The 26,290-nt window shown below is 50.7% G+C and overlaps 11 protein-coding genes across 11 annotated transcripts; 6 read left to right on the top strand and 5 right to left on the bottom strand.

Moving 5' to 3' along the window:
• Positions 1–389: 389 nt before the first annotated feature.
• Positions 390–1,290, top strand: N7532_003860 (uncharacterized protein; the record flags this gene model as incomplete). Its single annotated transcript, XM_056616354.1, has 2 exons — positions 390–580; positions 1,026–1,290. The coding sequence occupies 2 exons, from the start codon at positions 390–392 to the stop codon at positions 1,288–1,290; spliced, it is 456 nt and encodes a 151-aa protein (XP_056476711.1).
• A 34-nt stretch (positions 1,291–1,324) lies between these two features.
• artA (14-3-3 adaptor artA) lies at positions 1,325–2,307 on the top strand (the record flags this gene model as incomplete). The annotated part of the gene is made up of 4 exons (XM_056616353.1): positions 1,325–1,385; positions 1,451–1,999; positions 2,061–2,131; positions 2,197–2,307. 4 exons carry the CDS (start codon positions 1,325–1,327, stop codon positions 2,305–2,307), a joined length of 792 nt encoding a protein of 263 aa, XP_056476710.1.
• Positions 2,308–5,680: 3,373 nt separating this feature from the next.
• Positions 5,681–6,287, bottom strand: N7532_003858 (short coiled-coil protein; the record flags this gene model as incomplete). The annotated part of the gene is made up of 2 exons (XM_056616352.1): positions 5,681–5,864; positions 5,968–6,287. 2 exons carry the CDS (start codon positions 6,285–6,287, stop codon positions 5,681–5,683), a joined length of 504 nt encoding a protein of 167 aa, XP_056476709.1.
• A 5,117-nt stretch (positions 6,288–11,404) lies between these two features.
• N7532_003857 (putative glycosyl hydrolase) lies at positions 11,405–13,069 on the bottom strand (the record flags this gene model as incomplete). Its single annotated transcript, XM_056616351.1, has 1 exon — positions 11,405–13,069. One exon carries the CDS (start codon positions 13,067–13,069, stop codon positions 11,405–11,407), a length of 1,665 nt encoding a protein of 554 aa, XP_056476708.1.
• Positions 13,070–14,211: 1,142 nt separating this feature from the next.
• N7532_003856 (uncharacterized protein) lies at positions 14,212–14,660 on the top strand (the record flags this gene model as incomplete). The annotated part of the gene is made up of 2 exons (XM_056616350.1): positions 14,212–14,470; positions 14,497–14,660. 2 exons carry the CDS (start codon positions 14,212–14,214, stop codon positions 14,658–14,660), a joined length of 423 nt encoding a protein of 140 aa, XP_056476707.1.
• Positions 14,661–15,367: 707 nt separating this feature from the next.
• On the bottom strand, positions 15,368–15,942 carry N7532_003855 (RBM8 family RNA-binding protein; the record flags this gene model as incomplete). Its single annotated transcript, XM_056616349.1, has 2 exons — positions 15,368–15,598; positions 15,709–15,942. The coding sequence occupies 2 exons, from the start codon at positions 15,940–15,942 to the stop codon at positions 15,368–15,370; spliced, it is 465 nt and encodes a 154-aa protein (XP_056476706.1).
• An 832-nt stretch (positions 15,943–16,774) lies between these two features.
• Positions 16,775–17,467, top strand: N7532_003854 (uncharacterized protein; the record flags this gene model as incomplete). The annotated part of the gene is made up of 2 exons (XM_056616348.1): positions 16,775–16,788; positions 16,870–17,467. 2 exons carry the CDS (start codon positions 16,775–16,777, stop codon positions 17,465–17,467), a joined length of 612 nt encoding a protein of 203 aa, XP_056476705.1.
• A 588-nt stretch (positions 17,468–18,055) lies between these two features.
• N7532_003853 (Bax Inhibitor family protein) lies at positions 18,056–19,138 on the bottom strand (the record flags this gene model as incomplete). The annotated part of the gene is made up of 2 exons (XM_056616347.1): positions 18,056–18,539; positions 18,612–19,138. 2 exons carry the CDS (start codon positions 19,136–19,138, stop codon positions 18,056–18,058), a joined length of 1,011 nt encoding a protein of 336 aa, XP_056476704.1.
• Positions 19,139–19,350: 212 nt separating this feature from the next.
• Positions 19,351–20,063, top strand: N7532_003852 (EKC/KEOPS complex subunit CGI121/TPRKB; the record flags this gene model as incomplete). Its single annotated transcript, XM_056616346.1, has 3 exons — positions 19,351–19,509; positions 19,574–19,696; positions 19,752–20,063. The coding sequence occupies 3 exons, from the start codon at positions 19,351–19,353 to the stop codon at positions 20,061–20,063; spliced, it is 594 nt and encodes a 197-aa protein (XP_056476703.1).
• Positions 20,064–20,977: 914 nt separating this feature from the next.
• Positions 20,978–23,575, top strand: slx4 (the record flags this gene model as incomplete). Its single annotated transcript, XM_056616345.1, has 1 exon — positions 20,978–23,575. One exon carries the CDS (start codon positions 20,978–20,980, stop codon positions 23,573–23,575), a length of 2,598 nt encoding a protein of 865 aa, XP_056476702.1.
• A 740-nt stretch (positions 23,576–24,315) lies between these two features.
• Positions 24,316–25,211, bottom strand: N7532_003850 (putative C6 finger domain protein; the record flags this gene model as incomplete). Its single annotated transcript, XM_056616344.1, has 2 exons — positions 24,316–24,729; positions 24,813–25,211. 2 exons carry the CDS (start codon positions 25,209–25,211, stop codon positions 24,316–24,318), a joined length of 813 nt encoding a protein of 270 aa, XP_056476701.1.
• Between the last annotated feature and the right edge of the window lie 1,079 nt (positions 25,212–26,290).

Below are 26,290 nucleotides of genomic sequence, written 5' to 3'. Positions count from 1 at the left end.
GTGCGTTAGATAATGTATTATGTCAGCAGGAAATCTCTGCGATAAGTGAACGGGCTCCCATTCGACTCAGTACGATCATGAGAATCATGAGGGGCTAGAGATTCGTATTTACGGATGACTACTAGAGTCGGGGGATCAGGGAGATCCGGATGGTGTGAAGAAGGCAAATCCGTAGATGGCAGGCAAGACTACTACTAGTTCAGTACATTATTTAGCCACCATGGAACGGCTACGAGACGTCCAGGAGATCCAGGGGCACGAGGCCTAGGCCAGGAGGCTCCCGGATCTCAGTGGGTAAAGTTGTTTCGAAGAAATGAGGCAGGAGGTAGGGCAAGTCTGCCTTGGATGGGCAGCTCAGCCCTCAGAATGGCCGGGACGATTGGCGCCGGATGAGGGATGACGCTGGAGGAGGCCCACCGAACCACAGAGAAGCCGAGGAGGTGCATGGCGTCGGCGATGAGCACAGCAGGGCAATGATGAAGGGGGGACTAGTCGAGGGCGATATGGGCAATGGAATCGATCAGACCGGCCACAGCCAGCACATGGCCCGGCCATGGGAACTCCAGTGTCGGGGTCGGGTGTAGGCGTAAATCCCAACAACACCGCCTTCTGTGTTTCCCCCTCCTTCTCCTCTCCCTCTCTCGCAACTTCCCCCTTCTCCTTCCACTCCATCCACACCCCCATCCTCTTTCCGACTCCTCTTTCCTCTCCCTTTTTCAAAGTTCAGGTAAGTGTGTATCGTCGCGTTAAATTTATTTTCTCGTCTGGCCTCTTCCCCGCCTGGCAAATCACCACACAACATTTCCCCCTCCTCCCAAACCCACACAACCACGAACGGGGAACCCATTGGGGACAATTCAAATGAGGGGGAATGAAAATTCCTTCCCCCACATTTTGATCGCTGGGATCGCATCGCCGCCGCTTGACGATAGGGAAGCCATTCGTCTTCGTTCCCTTGTTTACTTGCGGCCCCGTTCCCGCGACCGCTACACCTGACACCCCCCCCCCCCTCAAAACACGCACAGCCCCGACGCCAGCGAGACTGGGCTGTCAACAATCGATGATCGTCATGGATCTCCACCGGAGAGGAAGGGTCCTGGTCTGACCAGAATACCTCTGGGATGCGGAGTCGAGCGCATCGGGCCCCTCATCCCTGAAAAGGCCGTCGATGGCTTCTACCCCTCCCGGTCGCTGGCGATGATCGATGATGTCGATGGCGTGATTCCAACATTCCTCCTCAACCCCATGTTCATCCGTGCCAGCATCATCTGTGAGAGAGAAGAAAGCTAACCACAAATTTTCATAAATTTAGAACTCCTTCACCATGGGTCAAGAAGACGCCGTCTACCTCGCCAAGCTCGCCGAGCAGGCTGAGCGCTATGAAGGTATGTTCCATGCCACCCGCAGAAGAATCGTGCCCCCGGAATGAAATCGCTGACGCACTGTTCAGAAATGGTTGAGAACATGAAGATCGTTGCCTCGGCCGATGTTGAGCTCACCGTTGAGGAGCGGAATCTCCTGTCTGTCGCCTACAAGAACGTCATTGGTGCCCGCCGTGCGTCCTGGAGAATCGTCACCTCAATCGAGCAGAAGGAGGAGTCCAAGGGCAACGAGGGCCAGGTTACTCTGATTAAGGAGTACCGCCAAAAGATCGAGGCCGAGCTTGCCAAGATCTGTGACGACATCCTCGAGGTCCTCGACGACCACCTCATCAAGTCCGCCCAGAGCGGTGAGTCCAAGGTCTTCTATCACAAGATGAAGGGTGACTACCACCGTTACCTCGCCGAGTTCGCCATTGGCGACCGCCGCAAGGGTGCCGCCGATGCCTCCCTCGAGGCCTACAAGGCTGCCACCGAGATTGCTCAGACCGACCTTGCTCCCACCCACCCCATCCGCCTTGGCCTGGCCCTCAACTTCTCGGTCTTCTATTACGAAATCCTGAACTCCCCCGACCAGGCCTGCCACCTTGCCAAGCTGGCCTTCGATGATGCCATTGCTGGTCAGTCCCCCTTTGTTCAGTTGATTTACAATGATGTGTTGAAACTAACAATTGTCTGCAGAGCTCGACACCCTCAGCGAGGAGAGCTACAAGGACTCCACCCTGATCATGCAGCTCCTCCGAGACAACCTGGTAAGTCATTGTGGCTACTCCGACAAGGAATCCTCTCGCATAGACCATTTCTAATGCCCTTGTAGACTCTCTGGACCTCTTCTGAGGCCGAGCCCGCCCAGGAGGGTGGTGCCGCCCCCGAGAAGAAGGAGGAAGAGGCTGCTCCCGCCCAGGAGGGTGAGAAGCCCGCCGAGTAAACGGAAAATTAAAAAGATTTCGATGATGGACTCGCGTCCTTGGGGCGGATGGGACAACTGAGAGGGAGTTGAGTGATGGGTCACTCGGCGCAGGAAGGCCACAAGCGGAGTGAAGGTATCTTAGAAAAGAGGGCAGCAAAATAGCGTTGGTCATGAGTTTCCGATTTCTCGCCCAGGGCCTAACGGCCTAAGGATTGAGACGTTGTCATTTGTTTCCGATGCTATTTCTTCTTCTTTTGACTTCGAAGCCTTTTGCTGGGGCTTTCGTACCCCTCGTTCGTCTTGCGGCATGGCACTTTTCCTAACCCTGGGATCGGTCCAGTCTTCTCCCCCTTTTCGTTTCTTTCATTCTCCTTGTTATTTTGTCTACTTGCCTCTTAACTACCCCCTTAAAGAGTCCCCTTTGCGCGCACTCTCCAATCCCCCACCCCACTACCAACACATACACACGGACAGAACTTTTTTAAATCAGCTCCTTATCAGGACTACAATGAGGGCCTCGTACTGATCCCCGATCTGGCTTCTACTTCTCGTCTTCTTTCCTGATCTCTGTCCAATTTTTCGTATCTGTGCCATACGGCGTTGCTTTCCTCGCTATAAATGGATTAAAGGTCAACGGCAGTGCTATTGACCTTTTGGTACTTGGCTCGTATCACTGACGCGGCAAGGTCACACGTAAATATCGATAGTCCTGATGTACAGCAGTACTCTTAGTTTTGCGGTGGGTAGCTCTTTTCCAGAAGGGATACTGTTCGCCGATTTTTGTGTGGTGCCTTGCAACGGAACGTTTGCCTCCATATAGATGTTGACGGTTGCAGTTGACCCTTGGGCGGCAGTATAACTAAGGGAATATTTCGGTGTTGATATGTCAATTATCAAGATCACGGATATTACCGCACCTTACATCAATGTATGGCAATCAAATCATACACTAGTCTCTCAAGGGCTATGTCCATGTCTCACGGTCAAGACACAGCCAATGCCGCAGTCAAACGTAAAAAGCCGGCTATAAGCGAGTGGTGGTTATTGAATCGCAACCTTTATTGACCTCTTGTCGTGGGGGATAGATAAACGTGAAGTATCAAAGACCAGCTCGATAACAATTTAGGTAGCTGTAGGCCGTAAGATCTAGAGAAGATGATCGTTATCAAAGGAAGGGGCTATCAGATGGTCCAATCGCAGATCACACTTAATAGAGCCACTGTTCCTAGGTAGTATCTATTCTGGTCTTTGCATATGTTGATATTAGCCTTGGAATTGACCAACCCAGTGAACGGTTAAAAATGTTTATAATGCCTGAGCTATTACGACAACACTTTGAATATCATTTTCATAGCCGTGGATACTGCAAATAACAGAATTCGCGGTGTTCATGTAAGATCATATAGGACAGCTGGTCCTCGCAAGCTCGAGATATATACTCGGTATTTTCATTTGACTATTCCTGAAAAGGTTCAGTGAGAAACGCCTTGAGCTTTAGGATTGGGAAACGCAATACTAATGTAAATTAATTTTGAAATAACAGGTGTCTGGCCGTGAATTGAACAGGGCGAAGCCGACTGGAATCATGGAAGGAAATTGATTTGTAGGCAATGAGATATCTCAAAAGGTTATATTCACAAATTCACGACGTTGACTCTAGCAGCCTGAAGTCAATTGACAACTTGCCTACGTAGTATGCACCAACCAAGACAGGTGGAGACATTAAGAGACTAGGGTGCATCTGCAGAATGTAGGATCCTGGCACTTCCCTGTTCCAAGGCTCCGCTGTCGGTATCTCGTTTTCGTTCAACTGACGCAGAGACGAATCAGATCTTGAAGATTCCGCAGCCACTGTGAATTGTGACTCAAATGCTAACGGCGACTACTTACTACAAGTCAGAAAATTGGAGTGCACAGCCTCTTCTCAGACACTACTGGGTTATTTAGGGTCAGGTTGAGCTATTCACGGAAGCTGTGATAGTTTTGAAATATTTCCATTTACTATGGTAAAACCCTCATGCGACCAGTTATGCAAGCTAGAGTATGACAAATAAGAACAAAAAGGGTTGGGGACTTGAGACATGCACAGAAAACCCAGGGCGTGACGGTAGCAGGAGCAAGGTAGGCAGTTCACCAAGGTGCGAAGCCAGTTCATCACCGAAAGGAACAGAAATGAAGTAGAAAAAAGCAGATGTATAAGGTTGCCTCTCATTCCACATCCCCCAGAAGGGAACGAAAAATGAGATAGGCTATCAGAAGTGAAGGGAGAGAGAAGATCAAAGAAATAAACAATGGACTGCTCCGTAAATGACCCGTAGATGCTTTCCACTTTCCACGCCGTCATGCTGTTGACTATGACCATGACCATATGCAATGCCTTATGACGACGAAAACATTTCCAGTTGCGGTTCCAGTAAGAGAGTCATTCAATCAAATCGAGTCTAGGTCCCAGTCCCTGAAACGCCCGAGGTGCTATGCATCCGATAAAAAAAAAGTACAAGGTGGTAAAAATAGAAAAGATGAGTCCGCAACGAGCCGCCGAGTAAAAGAAACATGTGAATGTAGAAAACGCCAAATGAGGAGACGCGTAGAGCGAAAAAAGGAAAAAAAAAAAAAAAAAAAAAAAAAAAGGATGAGGTCACAGTAATCTCGACAATAGCGAAGAAGGATCGTTCAGTCCCGCTGGCGATGACATCGCATGGTCGACGCCGGTGAGTGGCTGCAGAAGGAAGATCATAGATGGTTCGAGGATGCCAAGGCCCTGGTGGCGGGCCACTTGGCAATGCTCAAATATGCAATGATGTCACGGAACATCCCCAATAAACCCCCTTGAGTAAATAAGCACTGAGCGCTGGATATCACTGGTTCAACGGTCGGTCCCGGTTCCAAAAGGAGCGGTGGAGCCTTGTGACGAGCTGTGGCGTAAACTGACGAAGAAGAGGGTGTCGGGTAGCCACTCGAAACCAGCCGGGTAGCCGAGAATAAGGGGGAAATGCAGTGTGGCGACAGTGACACGGGTGTAATATCCTCTTTAGAACCAAGTGATAGTTTCATCATGGCAAGACCACTCGCAATGGTTCAGAAAGAGACATAGCGTTTGAGTTGCCCCCATGCGACGTATTAGCAAAGGAGCGTGAATCGCGTTTTCGTGATCCGGGAGGAAAAAAAAGGGGGGGGGAGATCGGGATCCTCGATGAACAAGACGTATGATGAGAGATGTGGTCGTTAGAAAAGGTGTGAAGAGAATCAGAAATCATCGGCATAAATCTCGACGTAGTGGCGGCTCTAAGAAACTCCATATGGGAATTTTTTTGGTCCACCTCCGGATCATAGGCAGGATGTGGCATCTTCCCACCGTCCTGCGACGCTTCTGAGTTCATCACAAACGGATTTACTTCTGCGCCTTGCGTGCCTTGGAACTGCGGGTCATTTCGGCCTTGGTCATGTTGCGGGTAAGGCCACCGATGTAATCCTGCAGGATCTTGTTCTCGTTCTCCAGTTTGTCGTGGTCCGATTTGACGGCATCGATGCGCTCAGCGAGAGCTGAAAGGGAAGATTGGAGAGCCTTGGCTTGCCTGTTTTGATTCTCTGTTAGCCTCTGATCTCAAGGGGTCTCTTCCCTCCGAAGTTCGAGGGGAAGAGGTAAGAGAATGGGACAAAATCCGGTAATCAACTCACTCTTGAAGAGTCTGGCGTGCCTCTTTGCCCAATCGCTCCAGATCGGCCGAGTTCCGTCGAGGGCTCATCGCACGAGCATCGTCAGGAGGAAACTCTTCCTCCTCGATCTCAATTTCAGGATGGTCCCGGGGGACGAGTATGGATGCGCTGGGCTTGCGACTCGCCATGCGCGGACGTTCCGAGCGACCTCGGCGCTCGGTCTCGGCGTCGGATATGGATGAAGAGGATGACAGGGATGACATATGCATGCGGCCACCGTCGTTGGGTTGCGGCAAGGTGGGCACGGGAGAGGCTTCGTTCATTTCGGTGTCTGAGGCCATAGAGGAGGTTTTTCGCAACAAACGCAGCCGAAGAGGGAAAATTTCACGAGGTTCAGCGTGGCAGATTTGCGGTCCCAGACAGGAGGTGGGTGAGATGGAATTTTTTGGGAAGGGGGGGTGGTGTGGAAAAGTAGGTTGGCAGGGTTGCTGCTTGCGGCAAGATGGGATTTTTTAGATGGTGAGAATCGTAGGTCGGAACGAATGCTGAACGACCACGGTCTACCCCTAGCGATGTACCCCAGACGAGAGAATCTGTGTTACGCTTGAGGTAGCTACCGGGGTCGGTGGGGGAAGGTCGGAGAGAGTGATAATGGGCGAATCTTGCAAATGGGCGACGCGAGCAGGGGCGAGCGGCCGGGGAGGACAAGTCGAGATGGCGAGCCGGGTTCGAGGGTGGGTGGAGTGTGAAAAAAGGAAGGGAAGAAAAGAGCAAGGAGAGTTGAAAATCGGTCGAGGACGTTGGGAAAGGGAAAGAAGCTCATAGGGAGGGAAGGAGGAGGGTATCGGCGTTACGCAGCGGTACCATCGTACTGGTCGAGGGCCACAAGGGAGGTGCCGCAGTGACTGGCGAGTGACGGGGGCGGGCACGCAGCGGCGGAGCCAGTAGTACCAGCGCGGTACCTCGCCGTACGCAGCGACTAGGAGAGTGACTTCGGTTCCTACGGGGTTCCCACGACTATCTTCGCACGTATTGAGAAAGTGGAGCATGGCGTCCCTTGGGAATTGAGGGATCGTCCGAAAGAAACCGTAGGCGCGTGGCAGCCACAAGAGGCCCTCCATACAGTTCCGTACCCAGGGTAACCCAGCTTGGACGATGGATCAGGAAATTTGCAGAATTTGCCCCTGTCGGGGACTACCCTAAGGAGCTAGTACTAGCAGTGATCTAGCGAGATACTCGCCATCCGATATTTTCCTAAACGTGAACATGGTGAATCATCGCATTAGTCCAACGCGATGACTGTGTGTCATTTCTTCAATCCACTGGATGAATACGTACACCAATACCTAGGTATGTACATGAGGTAGATATATTTGTATAGGTACATGTACATGTGTACGGGAGTGAAGAACGATCGGGTGGAGAGGAACCCCCCTTTCGGCGTGCCCCTTCTCGAAGTATCCGGTACACCGCTTCCCCCACCGCGCAGAACCGAACAAAGTACGGGTACTTACTCACCCAGTAGTGTACAGTACATACTACTAACAATACTAGTGCACGGCGCGGTGCTGCTCGTGACTGGCCCGAAATTGGGAGCGACTCCGCTCGCGTCGACCAACAAGAGCGCGACTTCCACCGCCAGATGGAAATTTTGGAGTTTTACCGAACCTTAGGAACACGTACGTATTCCTGCCTTTTCTGGGTCTGAATCCCCGAGCATAGTTCGTCCGATAATATATTAATCACTAGCAATATATTGTGGAGGATACATGGCCGAGTATACCTAAAGTACTCGGATGTGTAGAATTTGTTGGTATATAGGCATACTCCCAAATGTATGTAAAAGCAAGATACCTAGGGTACTGGTATACGAGTGAGAGATCGACTCGTGTACACCGTAAGATAGTCACCTGTACTTTTGGCTGCCTCGTTATTGGCGCTTCGTCCCGGCAGTATGGGGAAAGCGCCTCGTCCTCCGCCTCTCAGGGGAGAGGGGGCGCTATGCAATGTCGATCGAGCCGCACCTGGTGCCCATGACGCCATAACACCGGGTCCACGGGAGTTTATAGCCCCCCCCCCCCCCCCTTCTGTACACCTTGACACTTACAAGTAGCCATGACCATGGTATCAACCTGAACAAGGGATGGACACGGCAGCGATGAGGTGGAGGGCGTCGTGTGTTGGAGCACCGTAACTTCGGACGACTCCCGCGTTTGCCCCATCGCGAATTCTGCTCACGGCTATCCGCAGTTTGGTACTTCATTTAACGTCGGGACGGCCATCCGCCAGGAACCATCAATTTCCCGAATACTCCCACTGGCAGGAGTATCGAATCGAAATTTGCAGGCCCCATCAGACGATCACCATGGAGCTGAGGAGTTCATTTCCGGGCCCCGTTATTCTGCTCGGCAGAGGATGACTAACCAGTCATCGACCAGTTATGTCGATTCCCCATGGAACGACTGTAATGTACAAGAATGTGTACTACAAGCATTTAAGTAGTCCGATGAATATATGGCTCTTAGAATATTAGCATATGAATGAACATCAAATATTACCTACGCTATAGTAGATGCTCGTGTCCGTTATTAAGGGCTAGTGGAGGGCTCCTCATATCCGGCAGCCCGGAGACGGCACCCCAATATCGAGCCAATCTGCGCCCGCTCGACGCTTGGGCAGACGATCCATTCCTGTGGGTTCGACAAGTGTGTCCACCATTTGACGGGTTGGCACCCGACTAAAAGGAGGTGAAACCAGGCAGGGTCATCCAGCCTGCCGATCCCCGGCCTCCACTGGAATGCAACGGCTGAAAGCGTCGACCTCAAGGTACAGACGCTGACCAGGTGCCAGTGTATGTCAGGGGACCAGGTATATCACAATCGTGTATCATCCATGGATTGCCGCGAATGAGCACTATCAAGCACGACGAGCAAATGGCGCTAGCACAGTTGATATTGTGCTAGTCTATCGCCCCCACCCCCTCTGGCAGCATTGGGCACACATATCCCCTCCGGTCAAGATCACGAACAACACCAGGTACCGGAGCCGACATCGACGGGGCCCACGTCCCCGGCAGTGGCTTGTCGGATGAAGACTTCGAATCAGAAGTGCCGGCGCCACTCCATCACTTGCGCACGACTTTTCCGGGGATGGCGTTCCGCTGCACATTGTGCTCCAACACGGTACATGGGATATCCCGGTGAATCAGCGGTCTCTGGTATGTACGCCGTCTGTGCCAGGTCTCTGTCGGAGTGGATGTGTACACGGTGATCGTAGGAGACTAGCAGTTGTGGGTTCCGATCGGACAATTCCCAACCACCCACACTGAAGCCTCTATCGCTCCAGTTTTCCATGCTTCCAGTATACAGTATGGCAGGTACAGAATGTACATCTTGTCCATACTGTTTATGGTCAGGGTATCGACCCCTCCACGGCAGAACCAGTGGCAGGCGATCCTGGATTTCCGCCAAGTCAGGTGCCACGCTCAGACCCTGGCCGTGTGACGGTGCGATTGTCTTGCAGTGGGGATTTTCCTAGAGAGTAGACAGTAGACAGCAGATAGTACTCATGGTTGTAGTAGAGCAGCGGCAAACAAGTCGAATGGATGGCCAGATTAGGAAGCGGGTTGAGCCTCGCGGTGGTGAGATCTGGGGCAAGTGAGACACATGAGGCGATTGACTCGCGGCCGTTAGACGATTGAGACAAGCCACGTACATCGCCCACCAGACCCGAGGCCATGCTGCATCTTACGGTACAAGACAGTGCCAGTTATTTGGCATCTGTCATCGTCGCCTCCAATAATGCCGCTCCAAGTATTTTTCCTGTTTGCCTTAGCGTGTTGGCTTGCCCAGATCGCAACGATCTACACGCCCTGCTGATTTACCCTACATCTCCCACCTCCCATCGGTACGAACGTGTTTCATCTTACCCTCACCGGCTCCGTCCTCCACACTAGGCCTCTCTGGCTCGACGAAGAGAGGGGGGTAGAGAAGGCAGCGCAGCGGATGGCGCGCGAGGTTTGGGTTAGCGCGGGTGGATGGCCTTCGATTAGTCGCTTTTTTTTTTTCTTGCGGAACATTTCCCACGCTCGCAGGGCCAATCACGCCGTCCATATTTGGAGGGGACTCTGAGAGCCTGCACTAAGCAAGCTGGTGTTAATTGGCGCAGTGGGCTTCAGCTTCGTGACTTCATCCAGGTACTAGTCATGCTGGAGGAGCCTGTCCTCGGCGTATCTTCGCCGCAACTGTCAGACTGTCTCGCGGCTTCACCTTGCCATATTCATCAGGTTCATGTTGTTTTACGTCGGAGGGTGATTTCGACCGAGCTGCACTGCCCTGGTGGATCATGTCGTGCTTGTCAATGCACACCCTCGTAGTTAGTCTCGTTTAGTCTCGTCCGAGGTTGGAGGTCCCAGCGGTTGCAGCTGCAGCACCCCCCCACCACCACCACCACCACCACCCACCACAGCACCAGCCCACCATCAACACTCTGCCTGTACGAGCAATGGTGGCCAACACCGTTGCCTTTGCTCTGCTCGAGCTGTCAGAGAGGGGTCCATCTTACATGTGACCTACGAAAAGTACAATAGGGCGTGAGAGACAAGACATTCCACCCGAGTCTGATTAACTATTCGTTCGTCCAACATATCAACACAGAACATACCTATTCGTATATCAACCTGAGCTCTAATATCTTGAAATTCCTACCCTTGCTGTATGAGGTGCAATCCAGCTGCTAATCCAACCAGCCAGACCCGTGGACACAACCGGCAGATGCTGCATGTTCCCCATCCAGGCACAAAGGCTGCAGTGTTCTATTGATTTCTGCTAGCTCCGCTTCAGAGGCTCCTCGACGTCACTGTCACACAGAACCCGTCGCTTGAACAACCTAACCGACTAACAGTATCGGTCCACTCGTGTCGATCCATCGATCGAGCAATCCTGTTTTCAGATCTGTCGTTGTTTCGTTGTGCCTTGATTTCCTTTCCTTGTGGGGCAAAACTGCTCCGCAAGTAGATCCGGAGGACTATCGCGGACTATCGCGGACTAGGGAGGTGGATTGGCCTCGTGCACGGGCTGGAAAGCTTGGTGGATAGAGGGGTGTTTATAATGTTGCCTGGGTGCGGAACTTGGCATATGTAGAAGGCTGGGGGATGTAGAGAGGCTGGCTGATATGGATTCCATGAAATCAGATGCAGACAACCAAAATCAACTACCCTCACAGATGCGAGGAGGTTGGGGTCCTCCGTATAGCATGATAGCTGCCTATCTACTCCACAAAGATGCCCACTCCCTCATTTTGATATCAGAGTATAGGGAGAGGAATTGAGCGGTGATACCCGAAAGACGATCGTTTCCAATGTATCATTTAAAATGCATTTCACACACTAACGCCAAAGACCGAGATGATAATGGTAATGATAACAACCCCCCAAAACACCAGTATACGTTGTGTATAATCAGGAAAGGGCAGCGGTGGTCTGCCACTGGAACAGAGCACGGAGGACCGCAACACCACCAGACTGAGTCTCAACAGTCCGACCCCGTCCGCGATCATTGAAGTCACGCGGCACGCCATCCATTATCGAAGCATCGAAGGTGACATCGAAATTACGGTAATCCACAGCACCAGCTGGTAGGCTGCTACTAGACATTGTCTCTTCGAGAGCAGAGGTCGACTGCCGGAAAGGAACTCCCCACCAGGTACCAAACTTCCCATCATCGTCGCGGGTCACCAATGCAGCACGGGCATTATGTTCAACCCAAGGTCCATAGGCACGGCACCGTATAAGATGGCGAGCGTATACCTCATCCCATTCTTCATCGGCAATGGGCTGGCGTTTCCCATCCGCCAAAAAGCGCTCCTCCTGAGGGCGAAGCGGCCGGCAGAATTCAGTCAGATGGTGGAAGAGGATTCCCTTGAAGGTTTGACCATTTTGCGAGCAGCTGGCATGCGAGTCGCAGGCCTCTTCCAGTACGCCGCCGCGTCCGAGGCCCGCCCATTTGTTCGACTTGGTTTGTGGCCAACCGGTGGCCCGAAGAACTTTGTGAACGAGTTCGTGACCATCACGTAGGTAGTCCTGGTTACCAGTACCAAGCCAGAGTCCCCTCAGCCCGCTGAGAACGACCCCTTGGTTGTAGGTGTAGACCATCTTGTTGAGCTCGTCGCATTTCTTGGAGCCAGGGTTGGACGAGCTTTGCCAGCCGCTGATGTGGAATCCGTCGGCGTAAAGACCACCAGCGCCAGTCATGTTGGATTTCTTAAGCCATGCATAGGCATCGACGGCGGCTTTGAGGTGAGTAGGATTGTGCGGGTATGTCCGATTGGATTGTGAGTTGGCAATAAACGGCGAGTCGATGGGGTCCCCGGGAAAGTATAGGTACATCGCAATGCTTGCAGATATATAGAGCTCATTCGTGATGGCGTTCTTGTAGGGGATCAAAGTCGGATTCCAGATCATGCCCCCGCCGCAAAGAGACTTGTCCCATCCCGCAGATGCCAGCTCGTAGAAGACCCGGGCTCGGTGCGCGGCAGAGTGCCGGAACTGAGTCCCATACCAATCTTGCTTCGAGGTCGAATTGGGCGACGAGTAGTGAAGATCCGTGTGCAGGTCCTGGAACTTGACATTCTCCAGCCAGTCCAGCACAACCCATAGCATATCGTCGTAAGCCTGGTTCCTCAGACTGAAAGCATTCTCGCCAAAATAGAAGGTCGCCATTTGGCTGAAATAAGTATTGACCGTATTCTCAGCTGCAAGAGAAATTGGCTTGGGCGACTGTTCAGCATCGGCATCGCTGGACAAAGAAGAGGTATACGACGACAGTGTTGCGACGACATGGGTTCCCAGAACCGCAGCGGTCCAGTCGATGCTGGTCGGCCAAGTACCCATCCACAGCACAAAATAATGGTCTTGCATGTCACGCAGCGCGCCGAGGAGGTCCTGCAATGTCTCGACGGGTGGCGACCAGCTCCACAACTCCGTCGCATTGCTGTCTTTGAGGCCGGCCTCGACGGAGAGGCCACTCTGAGCGCCTGAATGTAGACCATCGTCTGGTTGTATCTCTGTAAGAGGTTTTTGAGGCGCATACGCCAGCGCATTGGTTAGAGGCGAAAAGGAAAGCATGAATATCGATAGGATCGTATATAGAGAGCAAGACAGCCCAGCAGGGGTCTGGATAAGGGAGTGAGGAGTCATCTTGCCCTGGGAAGCGTCTGTCCTGATGCGAGGTACGACCCTCCTCTATAAGAATAGGAGAACACCACAGCTTCTCACACCCGAACGCGAACGGAGACAAACCCGAGTTGTCTGGAGGCGCCCGCAGCCTCGGATGCGGGGAAAGAGAGAGCCCTCGAGCCCTGGGTCCCCAGCTTAGTCACCGGCTCGCCAACGAGGATTGTAACGGCGAGTTCACTTCTGTTTTTTCGCCCATGTTGATGCCCGGTTTCCGATTGATGGCTGACCCAGCACCGACATACGAAATTCACTAGAAACAGGGTATAAAATTTCATTTCCATAACACTTGTTGACATCGACTGTACAAGATTAGGAGTGGTGGATATTATAGTGTCGGTGACTGCATGTGACTGTTCAGCTGACCGTTCAGATGACTTTGGGCGACTGTTTTGATGACTGTTAAGAGGTTGAGATACAAATCTCCTATGATTCGGGCATAAAACCCTACTGAAACTGGAAAACGAGCCTTGGCCGCATGACCTACTCATAATTACGCCACAATACCTCTCCAACACCTCTACGATGGCTTCCCTTTTTTCTGACCCCGAAGACCCACGCGTGTCGTACTTCGATACGAAGTGCGCTTCACGAGACTCCGTTCCAGCCTCAGCCTCCTTTATCTCCGGGCTACCGGCGACCCATTTTGTGTGACGATTTTCGTCATTTCGCCAGTTTCGGGCCAGCGCCCATACGTTTTGGACTCCTTTGATGAAAATACGAACCCGAACCAATGGCTTATTATTCTAGGCCTCTTGGGGCAGAATATTCGAAGAATCGACCAAGAGCATCATGATCTACTCCGCATTAATTTTCGATCCCAGGTGGCATGACTGTTGGTCTGATCAAAGTCATACCGGGTGGAGCGCATGAGAATACTACTCAAAGAATGACCACATATATCCTCTTCGAGTTTTATCAAATTGGGATTTGATGCGTTTGACGTGCATTCGTCAGGCAAGACAACTTACAGGTCTGTTCAAGGAGGCCGAGGTATATAAACAACCATCTCGACGCACACCTCGATTTTCAGGATGGGGATACCCAACGATTGTAATCGACACGGGTGCGTTAGCAAGCTTACCACAATTGCGCAGGAATGCGGCTACTTGGTTTGCTATCTCTGCAGGAGATGTCCGTATTGTCATACTTCTCGCCAAATAAAGTGGGAAGCTTATTGTCGAGAACTGGATGTTGACTCCGCCCGGAATCCTTCCTCACTTGCTCCTTTGGGGCCAACCACCTCTTATTCGGCAACATGCTTCAACGCAAAATCCATACTGTTCCAAGCAGGTCATTGTAAAAAAATGGTCAAACAGAAAATGAGCCCTTGGTTCTTACATTCGAGGCAATCTTTGACCGACCGGCCAACAACGGTGAGCGGGGTATTGTTTTTGATGATGAATACTATCAATCCATGTCTCATGGTCTGCGAGAAACGCTCTTTGCCCATGCTTTGAGTGCCTTCTTATTTGCTAATTAGGCATTCATTAATCTGGTTTAACTTTTTCTCTCCGAAGATGTATTCTGGGTCATAGTTCCCAATCTCGGAACGGACACTCTGGAGAGGTCTCTGACTCGATGCCCCCTGAGTTGTATACAATTGTTTGAACACCTGATTAAGGTTCGCAACATTTTCGATGCATGGCGGGGAGTCTGTGAAAATTCCGCCGGGCGATGAGAACTGCGAGCCAGCACCCTTCCATACCACTTCGAATCAGCCATCGGAAACAATTTGAAGTATTTAAATGGATTTTCATTTGAAACCTAGTACTAGGTCGAAGGCACAATCCAGGTCATATGCATATCCTTCGTTCCGGGGCCTAATTAGTCCTATGTACTGGAAATTTGCGAAGAAGATATAAAGAATGTAAGATCTTTGACTTACAAGTTAGAACGTTATGCCAGGACGGCGACCCTACCTTCTTGCGCGCGAGCCAAATGCTGTGCTCGAGATAGCAAATTGGGATAGCTGCAGAAGGAGGAGAGTTCGGCTCAGAAGACGAGTTCCCATTATGTGTCTGCATGCAACAAAATCTGTTGCGCTTCGGTGAGAGGTATGAAACAAAAGTAGCGCTATGGGGGCAAATGACAAGGTAGAAAAGAAAGAAATGGTTCCAGGTATCAATATCAATCAAAAAAAGTGGCTGATCGTGCACATTCCTAGCTGTGCTCCATCGTTCAAGAGGTCTAGTTGCGGTCCGCATCCGGGCTGCGACTGCGATTGCGGCCAGGGCTGCGGCTGCGACCCCGGCCTCCACGACCACCCTTGGGGCCTCCATCGTTAGACTTTCCAGATGGGGGCGGGCGAACGAAGGCGTAGTCAACGGCGATCGTCTGGTCCAGCAGCTTGTAGCCGTTCAGGTTCTTGATGGCCGCTTCGGCCTCGGGAAGAGTTGCGTATTCCAGCAAGGCATAACCCTAGTGTAAACATTGTGAGAAGAAATTCTCTCAGGTACGAAGCTTTGGCAAGTCTGGAGATTTGTTGCGACGGTCGTTTAGCGGGTGACGAAGCCGCTTGCGTGACTTACCCTCGCGTAGCCTGATCGTCGATCGAGAGGCAATTGAAAGTCCTTGAGTTCTCCGTAATCCGCAAAAAGATCGGTCACATCCTCCTCGGCAGCCTCCTCGTGAATGTTCGTTACAGCCACGATCCATCCCTCGATACTGCGCACAGCAACAGCGCCTGCATTGGTTTGGGGCTCGGATTGCGAGGGAGCACCGTCCTGGGCGACAGGAGGGTCGACTTCCATTTCGTTCGACATGCCGAATTTGTGAAGAGGAAAAGCGTCGGGGAATTTTGATTCGAAATGAGAGTGGCGCGTGTGCAGTGGTCGACGGAGAGGCGAGGATTTGGGGTCGGGACTTGCGAGAGAGCGGATGGGGAAAAGCTCTGGGCTGGCAGACCGCCCGTTTCGGTTAGCGTCCGCGCCCTTCATTTACGGCTCTGACATCCAGTCGAGCAACTACATCATGCAATACCACGCGTTCAGGCATGAGCGTGCTGAATTAGCTGCTGAACTCCTCGTTGTAACACTATTTTTTTCTATAGTTACTGGTGTTGAACCAATCGGATGTCATCAAGACGCGTTTTCGCATTTGCTAGCTACTATTAGTACGTAGTTCGAGCATGAAGATAACCAACTATTTGACATAATCCTAAGCATCGGTTGAGGAGGTATATCCCTTCAGATTTTGGATGATAGTGAGGTACTTTAGAATTTGAATTCCTCATTTGTGAGGCTAGGGCTTGGGATTACCTTGGTAAGTATTGGACTGGAATACCTAATCTGCTTTATATAGAAAAACAAACCAGACTGAGGTACTCGAACATAGGAGTCTGAACGGAAACAGATGCAGTCACCGGTATTGAATACAACAAATCAGAAGAGGCCTTGGCTGATCAATGCCAATAGTCAGTTCAGGAGGACAGAGTCTGCCTTTCCAGAAGTGCGACGCGGGGGTATGTATAACTCGCAGCACCGCTGCTGTCTCCCGCGCTTCACCTGCCTCCGGCAACTCCTATGCCACGAGGGACCCGCCACCCCTCTCAACATCCAGCAACTCTCCCAGCAAAAGATGGCCCATTCAAGCGATATGCCACCTCTAGTGTAAGTCCAGTATCATTGGGACCTTGACGCGACTAGAACTAAATGAAGATATGAAAGGCCCGCTACTAACGTCCGATTCAGCCAGAAACCCGAACCTGGCACTGCGAGCCAGCTGGACCTGGAAAACGCTTCTCTCGACCCGATCGAAGTGATATCACGAGATGAGGCATCCGACGAAGTGCGAGTGGTCTGCAACCAGCAACACGACATCGACATCATCTTCAACATCTTCACTGGTACCATCCGTCTCGTGGAAAAGGTAGACAACCAACCTCGGAGCGAGCCAGACAAGGAAATAATCTACCTTACTCATTCTAGAATCAAAATCGTCAATCTGGAAGGCCTGAGCGACAATTCCCTGCTATTCTCCTTCAGACCGAAGCGATCTTTCTACCCTTCACTGGCATCGCAGCTGCAACTTTGCCACCAGGTCCACGGCTTCCCTCGCGATCCAGCTGAGACTCCGCTCTGCAAGGCCATTCTCGATAACAATCGAAACTCCGTCTTGCACCTCGTTTTCCCCAGTGACAGGCACAAAGGTTGGAAGACTATCGCATTGATTCTTCTTACCTACCGAAAACTTTCACCAGCGGACTGGCACAGAATCACGAACAGTCAGGGTCTCGGAGATGTTGCGGGCTTCAACTGGGCATCTTTCTTTTCGAAGCGACGAGGCTAAATGGTTCCCTTGTTCCGGTGTGTAGGGTGTCATGTCACAGGTCCCTGGAAGAAAGCAACACAGACGGGAAACAAGTGAAACCAGAGGTCCAAGAGTGTATTTTCTTCTGTAATATTTCTCATCAAGGTACTAACTAAGCAAACTTTGATAACTGGAATTGACGATTCCTCTTAATAATATGATCTTCCACCAAAAGTAGTTGTATACCCACGCTTGTCCTTGAGCCAGCTAGAGCATGATATGCAGCCCAGTCCCATTTCAATTACACGGGCAAGTGCGAAAATGAGACTTCATTAGCTTTTGAGATGACAATAATGATATTCTGAGAGTGCCGCCGGGCAGAAGATCAATGTTCGGGTATGGGACCCATGGCTATTGCAGTATTCAAGATATTATAACGGATTTTGAAAGAGTGGAGAATTGTATGTCCCCATGTATTGTGTCAACACTTATGTACGCCCCTCGAAATTGGAACGCATGAACAAATGGGAAATAAAAGCTATTCGTTAAAATACAGAGGTCGAGGTGGATAGATATGAAAAGGGAAAAAAGATACCAGCGGCGGCGTTCACACCAAGACTTGCTGGCTTACTTGCGGTTGTTGCTCCGCATGCCAAGGATCTGCACCATGCGGATGAAGATGTTGATGAAGTCGAGCTCGAGACTGACACTCTCGTTGACGACGTCCCGCTTGATGTAGCCGCGCTCGGCCAAGCGGGCGTGGTGCAGAATCTTTTGAACATCGTAGAGAGTGAAGCCACCGAAGACAGCAAGACCACCGTACAGCCAGATGCGCTCAGACCACATCAAGGTGCGAGCGGCGGTGGCAGGGAGGACCATAGGAGCAAGACCGGAAAGAGCAACAAGAGTCACACCAGCAAGGAGAGGACCACCAAGGTACAGGTACTTCTCCTGCTTGGCAGTAGCTCCAACAAAGGCAATCGACCCCATCATACCAACAGTGTAGAGACCAGCACGAGCAAGAATAGCAGGGTGCATGAACATCAAAGGGGAAAGGAGCGCAGCCTGAGTCAAGTTGAACAGAGTCCAGCAGCCGTACTTAACGACATAGCTAATTTGGTATGACAGTCAGCAAAATGGCCATCGGATTTGTGGATGGGCAAGGAAGGGATATATGACTTACTTGTCAGGCGAGGTGTAGAAAGTTCCATACATCGAGCCAATGCTGCCAACCAGACCGAGACCCATGACAGCCCAAGGGTTCATAGCCATAAGACGATAGGACCAGCCACTCATGTGCAGAGCACGGGCAGCGACACCAATGATACCGACACCAAGACCAGTGTGCATGAAAGTTTCATTCAGGAAGCTGCGCTCGTAGGCCGGCATGCCGCCGTCCTCACGAGTCTCGCGGTTGAAGATGAAGTTGGTAGCGAGAACAGTACCACCGACGATGGCGGCACCGTAAATCAGCTTCTGAGACATGTTTCCTGTCTGCGCATTGTAGGTCGGTTGCATGTAGGTTCGGCGGAAGGCATTTTGGAAGGTCTGGCGGGACTTGTTGAAAATCGAGGACTGAGTTCCGAGAGGCTTAGTTGCCTGGGCGGGTTTGAAAGTGGAGTTGTGAATGAAGCGAGCGGTATTTGAGAGCTTCGGAGCTTGGTGAAGCGCCGACGAAATGGCGAACGGACGCCGAAGAAAGAATGCCATGGTGACGATGATGTCGTTGAAGCAGGTTGTGAGGGGGAGGACTTATAGGTCCGCAGGCGACGGATGCATGATATCAGGTGGATTACTCACCACGGATGCCGGCACCTCTTAAGTCCGAAGCTTCCAGAACACTCACGTGACGAAGTGGGATGTCCGCATCGCGGTTTTGCAGAGATACGTCATGCTAGGTGGTCGCGAGTACGTTCTTGACCATGGCGTCGCGTCTGGAAACCCTCAATGTCCCTCACTTACCAGCAGCACTCCCGGCGTATGTGGTCCTGTACCGCGATGTCCAGAATTCCGCCTTCCTGAGGCAGCAGCTGCTTTCTGGCAATAAGGAATATGAATATGCATTTATCGATGCGAGCATGGTGCGTCTATATACCCCTCAATGAGGACAGTAGAAATTCAAGGGCTTATTTCAAAAATCTCTAGGTTCTCTCACGGGCGCATGCGACGGCAGGTATCTTTCGAGCCGTGAATGACTACATGAATGAGAGACTCAAGTCCCACAACGTGCACTCGGAGATTGTATTCGCGCTGAATCCGGCTAACAATGTTTGTTGCGACCCGCTGCACTCCAAAATTAGAGGCCATTGACTCATTCTATTAGATCGCCGAGTCCTTCCGCAAGTTCGGCATTACCGACTCCACCAAAGATTTGCTGGTCGTCAAAGTGGCCGTGTCTCCGGAGATAACACATGACTCCGTCGCCGCCCATCTGGAAGCTTCTGTCCAGGGAAAGCCTGTTCCTTTTGATGACGAGACATTGTCCGAAATTTCAGATGTCACGAAAATCAAGAAAGTATTCAAACTTGGTGCTTTGCCTTCGCCAGGCGACAAGACCAACGGCGCTCAGAACATCAAGGCCAAGCGTCAACTTGAGCTTTCGCTTCTAAGCGCCATTGCGCTAAGGGGTTCTTGAATATACATGACTTGATAATGACATTGGTAAATGACCACAGGTCGATATGCCTTGAATGCCTTGACTGCGATTTTCGGTGGGCAGGAGGCTGACGGACTCGAACGAACCAAATTACGGTGCCTGTCCCGATGATCTGAATGACCCTTCCATGCGAAGCAATCAAATACTGTAAGATTAAGAAATCTGGCAATGATACGCCCACGATATTCAATCCAGCTCTTGGACAAGTGCTATTGGGGCATATGCCCTTGTCGCAGACCGAAGAAAATTATTTTAAGACCGAAAATGGCTAGTAATATTCGATGGAATGATATCATGAGCTCAATAAAGTATCGATCACCAAGCCATCCATATGGACTGCACTGTCGCTGCCCATCGATTTGGGTTTTACATATTGTAGGCTTTTTTTTTATTTGGAGAAGGGAGGGGAGCGGGGGGTTGGCTTCCGTCTGATTGAGTAACTCTCATGACCTAATTTCATGTTCTTGGGGTGTCTCACAGGTACATAATGAGATCGACGTTGGTACGGATGGATTAAGCTGGAGGCTCTTTAAGTTTCGACCTGTCATTAGCATGCCTCCAAGTGTTGGACTACTATACTTTCAATTTACCTGCGCGAGTGCAAAACATGCAAATGGAATGGGTTGCCCGGCCCAACTGTATGTTGATCCCAAAACGGCAATGAGCAAACTTTGCCAAGACGCGATCGTCATCACCCCGTCTTGCACCTTCGGCGACTCTTCTTACTCACCTCGAAGGTGTTTGAAGCCTTGCGCAAGAGCAATCGGCTAAAAGGACGTGGCGCTCGCATTTTCACTACCAAATAAGCCCACGTGAAGCTTTTGGATTTGACACCATCACTTAACGGGGGAAATTGCTCCATATTTTCAGGCTCATACGCGTCGTTTGCCACGATGGCGAGCTCTGCGGAGGTTATTGTCTTGTCCTCCTCCCCCGATCCTCCTAAACGAACACCGAAAAAAGTAGTAGCACTCGGCTCTGAGAGATTTCTTGATGTCTCGCCACGAGGGCTGTCGCCACATCCCATCCCGTCACCTTCAGATCTCTTCAATCCACCATCCCGTTCCCGATTCTTTCCCACGCCAAACGTGACCGATAAAGACGCTATACACAAGCGCGAGACAAGCAAAAAGACTGCGCTTTCAGTCTCTCGCAACAACAATGAGTCAGCTAAATCGAAATTGAAACGGAAGCCAAAGAAAGCCGGGGAAAAAACACAGCCCAACGTTCAGGACGCCGAACCACAATCCCTTGAATCCCCTGCCGCTGGAAGCAAAAGCAAAAACGCGACATCACAAAACCCCCGCTCAAAAACATCCACCAAAAAAAAAGAGACGGGAAACATGAAACTGACGGGGAAGGTCACCAAAGGAGGCACTGATACCGAGACAAAAAAGCCAAGCAAGGCAAAGAAGATGGCTGCTGCTGGCAAGGCTCCATCCGAAGAAAACGTCGAAAAGACGGCCGTCAAAGAGCGTCCGGGGCCTACGGAAGACAAGGAGCTTAACCTTGTTGAGGCCTTAAGAAGGAGAATGGATTGGACACCACCGAGACGAACTTCCCCTAAATTGGAGACCGCTACGGAGGACGACAGAAATAATGCGAATGAGCATGAGCCAAAACCTGGGGGCTCATTTGGCAAGCTGCTTTCTGATTATAGCTTCTCCGGAGCGACTTCAGCCGCCCACAAATTGCCACTGAACATGACTAGCGGGGGACCAACGAAAAGACGACGTATCGAGCTGGTAGACCCATTTCTTCAACCGTACCAAGTATACCAGGCCGAGTCAGGTGGTGAAGCGTCCGCTCAGGTGGAAGGCGATTCCCAGCCCAAAAAGAAACCCAAAGCTCCGAAACGATACACGACTTTGACCGCACGAATGACCGCACAATATACGCCGAGTAATGAACATAACGATCCATCCGGTGATGATAGCATCCAGCACATTGCCGAGGCCAAGCCTAAGCGAACCAAGGCCCGGATGAAGGAGAATGAAGTGATGCCTATTGTCCTTTCGCCTGAAGCGGCCTTCAAGTCATTGGAGGATCAAGATCTCATTTTTGGGACCTGCAGCCAGCTAGATCGAGAGGATTCTCCACCAACCATGCGAGAGACGCAGCAAGCTAGTCATGCATCCGAAAGCCTCACCAATGAGAGGCGGGGGATGGCTCTAACTATCCCGAGAACGAGCTCTTCTGTATCTCGCATGACTGGTACCAGAAATCTCTGGGAAGTTGCTGCACGGAGCGCCGAAGGCTCATTAGTTCAGGCAAAGGCGACTGACTCTGTGGATCTCACCAGTCCCATTTGGACTCCCAATGCGTCCAATGCTCAGGCAAAACAATCCATGAACTGGGAGAACGATGATTGGTTTGAACTTGATTATGGACAGCCGAAGCCTCCTCCAAAGAAGAAGACTGCCTTGTCAAGTGCATCAAAATCTGAAGCTAGGTCTCGTCCCTCAAGTGACCGAGAGCCGCCCGTACAAGGCGATAATGTACCCATTAAGGTTACTTCAAAGCAAACCAGCAGCTCCCAACAGCCATGCATGCCCCATTATAGTGGTTTCACAGATGCAGAACTCTCGAAGCAAGTTGCCACTTTTGGCTTCAAATCGGTCAGAGGACGCAAGAAGATGATTGAGCTTTTACAGAAGTGTTGGGAATCCAAGCATGGTAAAGGGGGTACGACTTCTCTCACAAATTCGCAAGCCCACCCACATTCGCAGTCGGAAATCGTTGAACTACCGGCTTCTACACAATCACAACATCTGGATTCTCGAGGACTACCAGTGGCTCAAACGCCAAAACCCAAGACCAAAGCAGATTCAAAGCTTGACAAAGATGCAACTTCGTCCTCAGCAAATACTGTCACGCAGACAAAACCCACGAGCACCAAAAATCGCCTGACAACACTCCAAAAGGCAACGAGGACCTCCCGTTCCCAACCATCATCATTTATAGATATCGAAGAGATCCAAGATTCCGAGGAAGAGGTGATTCCATCACCAAGTCAAACTCAGAAGCGATATAACGAGATTCTCTTAAAGACGCCGAAACCAGTCAAAGAGCCATCTCTGGAAACCCAAACGAAGGAGCCAACTCCTAGCCCTTCAAAACGCAAGACGGCCATTTTTAAATCTTCTCGCAACACCAAAAAAGCATCGTGCTCTTCTGAACATAAGACCACCAAAGCGGCATTTTCGGAGCGCAACAGCCTTCCCGACTTAGCTACTCAAATAACAAAGGCCGTACGCTCCCAGTCTCGACTTTCGCCACCATCATCTTCCTCTGGAAGTCGAATCTGCCCGACCTGGCATGAGAAGATCCTCATGTATGATCCGATCATCTTGGAAGAATTCACAATATGGTTAAATGTCGAAGGGCTGAGCCTTGTTGGGGAGGATCGAGAGGTACATGTTGCGGCTGCCAGGGAATGGTGCGAGAGCAAGGGTATATGCTGCTGCGGGAAGAATAATGCCAGCTGGTGAGGCACCCATATAATGAGCATCGTTTCGAGCTTGATTTTTTTCACAACCATCACATGATACCCACTGTAGACAGAAATTTGATCAGGCTCATGCCGCATCCAACTTGCCATTTCATCCAGGTAAACATCTGCTACCCTAGGGTATGAGTACTTTTGCATGTCCTAAATACCTTAGATCATTTCTTCGATATGTAAATATGATCTAGGGTCCCATAATTACCTAAAGTGTTGGCCTGCATAATCTACCACGTGAATAAAAGGTTCTTCAAACAGCCGTGGAGATTACTACACACCGTCCATTTGTTATTCCAGAGGCGCCGCAAGGGAAAGGTGAAGGAATACAAAATGATCAGAAAATCCGCTGCCCTGATATGGTATCTCGTATGTGGCGCTATTAAACAAACAGATTCCTATCGTTACACATTGACATCATGACCCTATCTCAAACGCCACAAAATACACCCATATCATCCGTATTGAAACATAAATCTCCTCCCAGTAACTCCGAAAGAGTCGACGGTCTCCCTTGAACAACGACCCTATGCATTGAAGGTACAAAGAACCCATAACGAAAGAAGGGCTGGATGAAAGTCGAAGAGCGAGAGAACCGAGATGGCTAATGGAGTGTCAGGTACTACCTCCCTCATCTGTTCCACTCTGGGGAGTGGTAGAGGGTCGACCGAGTGAGGGATGTTCTGAATGCAGAGCCTCCTGTGCCTGACAATGATTGTCAAGATCAACCTATAGCTCTACAATGAAGATGAAGAAGTATGTGTAACTTACCTGTCGGACCGTCGGGGGGTTGATCGTCGGTTCGCCCGAGGGAGGTTCGAGGTGATAAGAGAGTCCATCATTCGGAGCGTGCAGCATGGTACCATGTCTCTGATGTGCGAGTTCGCTGCTGAGAGTCGCAATCTGACTTTGGTGATAACGAAGCTGATCCATGAGCAGATTAATCGTGACATCCCGTTGATGCATACGCTGCTCTATGCTCTCGATTTTGCGCTTCATGGTATCCATCTCCGCTCTCATCTTCGCGATGGCACCTCGGGGCAGTGATTCAATGGTGACAGGGTCGGTGACAAGGCATTCGGTGTTCGCGCTGGCGCAATTGACACAGGAATCCGGATTCTCGTCGCAGCAAAGCTTACGTGCCTATACAAGAGAGTTAACTCTGGACTGCCACGCTAGAAGAGCAAGAGACAGTATGAGAATACAGGATAAACTTAATCACATACCTTGCATCTGTCGCAGGCGATCGCGGTTCTCGCTCTGTTTGCACCTGCCGCCTTTGCCTTGATCTTATTGCGCATCTGAGCCGAATAATCCGGCTCCGCATCAGATCGGGTGCGTCGAGGACGCTTCTGACCAGCCTGAGAACTTGGTGGCATTGGGGTCATGATGCCTGGCTGGTTTGGCTGTGGGAGCGTGGGAGGAGGGAGCGAGGTGAAGGTGACCGGGGTGAGTTGCCGGCTTGGAGCACTCGAGATGGCGAGTGCAGGATTGAAGTTTGGCGTGGGATAAGGAGAGGCATACACGTTCGCCTCACGCGCAGCCGAAAGGGCAGCCTCTGCGAGGCCTTCCTCTGCCTTGGGGCTTTCCGCCTCAGAGGGGGCATGCCCTTCGGCATTAGCCATGTTGGCAGGCCAAAGGAGGGAGACACAAGAAACAAAGATAGATGTGACAGATAATAGTGGAAGAAATGGTAGATCTGAAGGTATGGCAGGTGGAAGAAATGGCGGATCCTAAAGAGAGGTGGGTGATGGAAGGTAAAATGAATGAGACAACAGCAACAATCAAGTGAATGGATGTTTGGTAACAATGATCCAGACTCGAGACCCTTAGAGCGTTTCGCGTATAATACACAGGTAATTCTCAACGGACCCCTTATTCGTTAGACCAGTGATTCTACTTAGATAATTGCTGTCAAATACGGTATTCAAATTCACATCCACCGTTGCCAGACTTAGGGCAGCGGTCTTACTACCTATTCTACTCTGAAAATGACTATGCCCGTCTTGGTCCCAAGATGCTGACCACGGTATATTTGCCCTGTGGTGCCTTTTTAAGAGTTTCCAAGGTTATGCCTCCAGAGTTGTCACTGTGGGTTCGCTCTACAACATTAATGCCATGCCTAAGCTCAATATTTGTAGAACCCGTCGAATAGGATGTCTAACTCCATCGCCTGGATTGAATTTAATTGTTTCATGACGAAGAATGGCCATTGTCTATTTTCTTTCTTTCTTTCTTTGTTGCGAGAGCTTTTGAAACGACAAAGCATCGTAGAAATACATGCAAAATTTCTTTTACAAAAAGTTAAGGACAACACTACGCAGGATCTTCACGGTTGAATTGAGCTTATGAACAATTGATTAGAGATGGACGATCAATATCAGGATATTTAGAGTACAAAGACCCTGAAACTCCAACCAAAGGAAGACATAAATAAAGACGGATGAGGAGTGAAGCATTATCTCGTGAGTGTAAATCAGAAGAAGGACCGTGAGGCGTTATCGAATATTGAGCCAAATCACAATATATGCTTTCAATCTTTGAACTCCTGCCATGCTCGACTAGCCCAAGAACCAGAGAATCCGTGACCCAAGTCCAGAACCAGAAAGGCGCGATTGTGCCACCTGGAGTCAATCTATACGGGTCGAAGCCAAAAAGAAAATAAAACATGTCCCAGAAAGCCCTGAACTCCAAAAGTATAAGA

The sequence above is a fragment of the Penicillium argentinense genome, assembly GCF_028826775.1.
Source record: "Penicillium argentinense strain IBT 30761 chromosome Unknown utg000004l_segment0_segment0, whole genome shotgun sequence".
In the NCBI taxonomy this organism is placed as follows: domain Eukaryota; kingdom Fungi; phylum Ascomycota; class Eurotiomycetes; order Eurotiales; family Aspergillaceae; genus Penicillium; species Penicillium argentinense.
The sequence above is the reverse complement of the archived record's forward strand: the minus strand, read 5'-3'. Positions and strand labels throughout refer to the sequence as shown.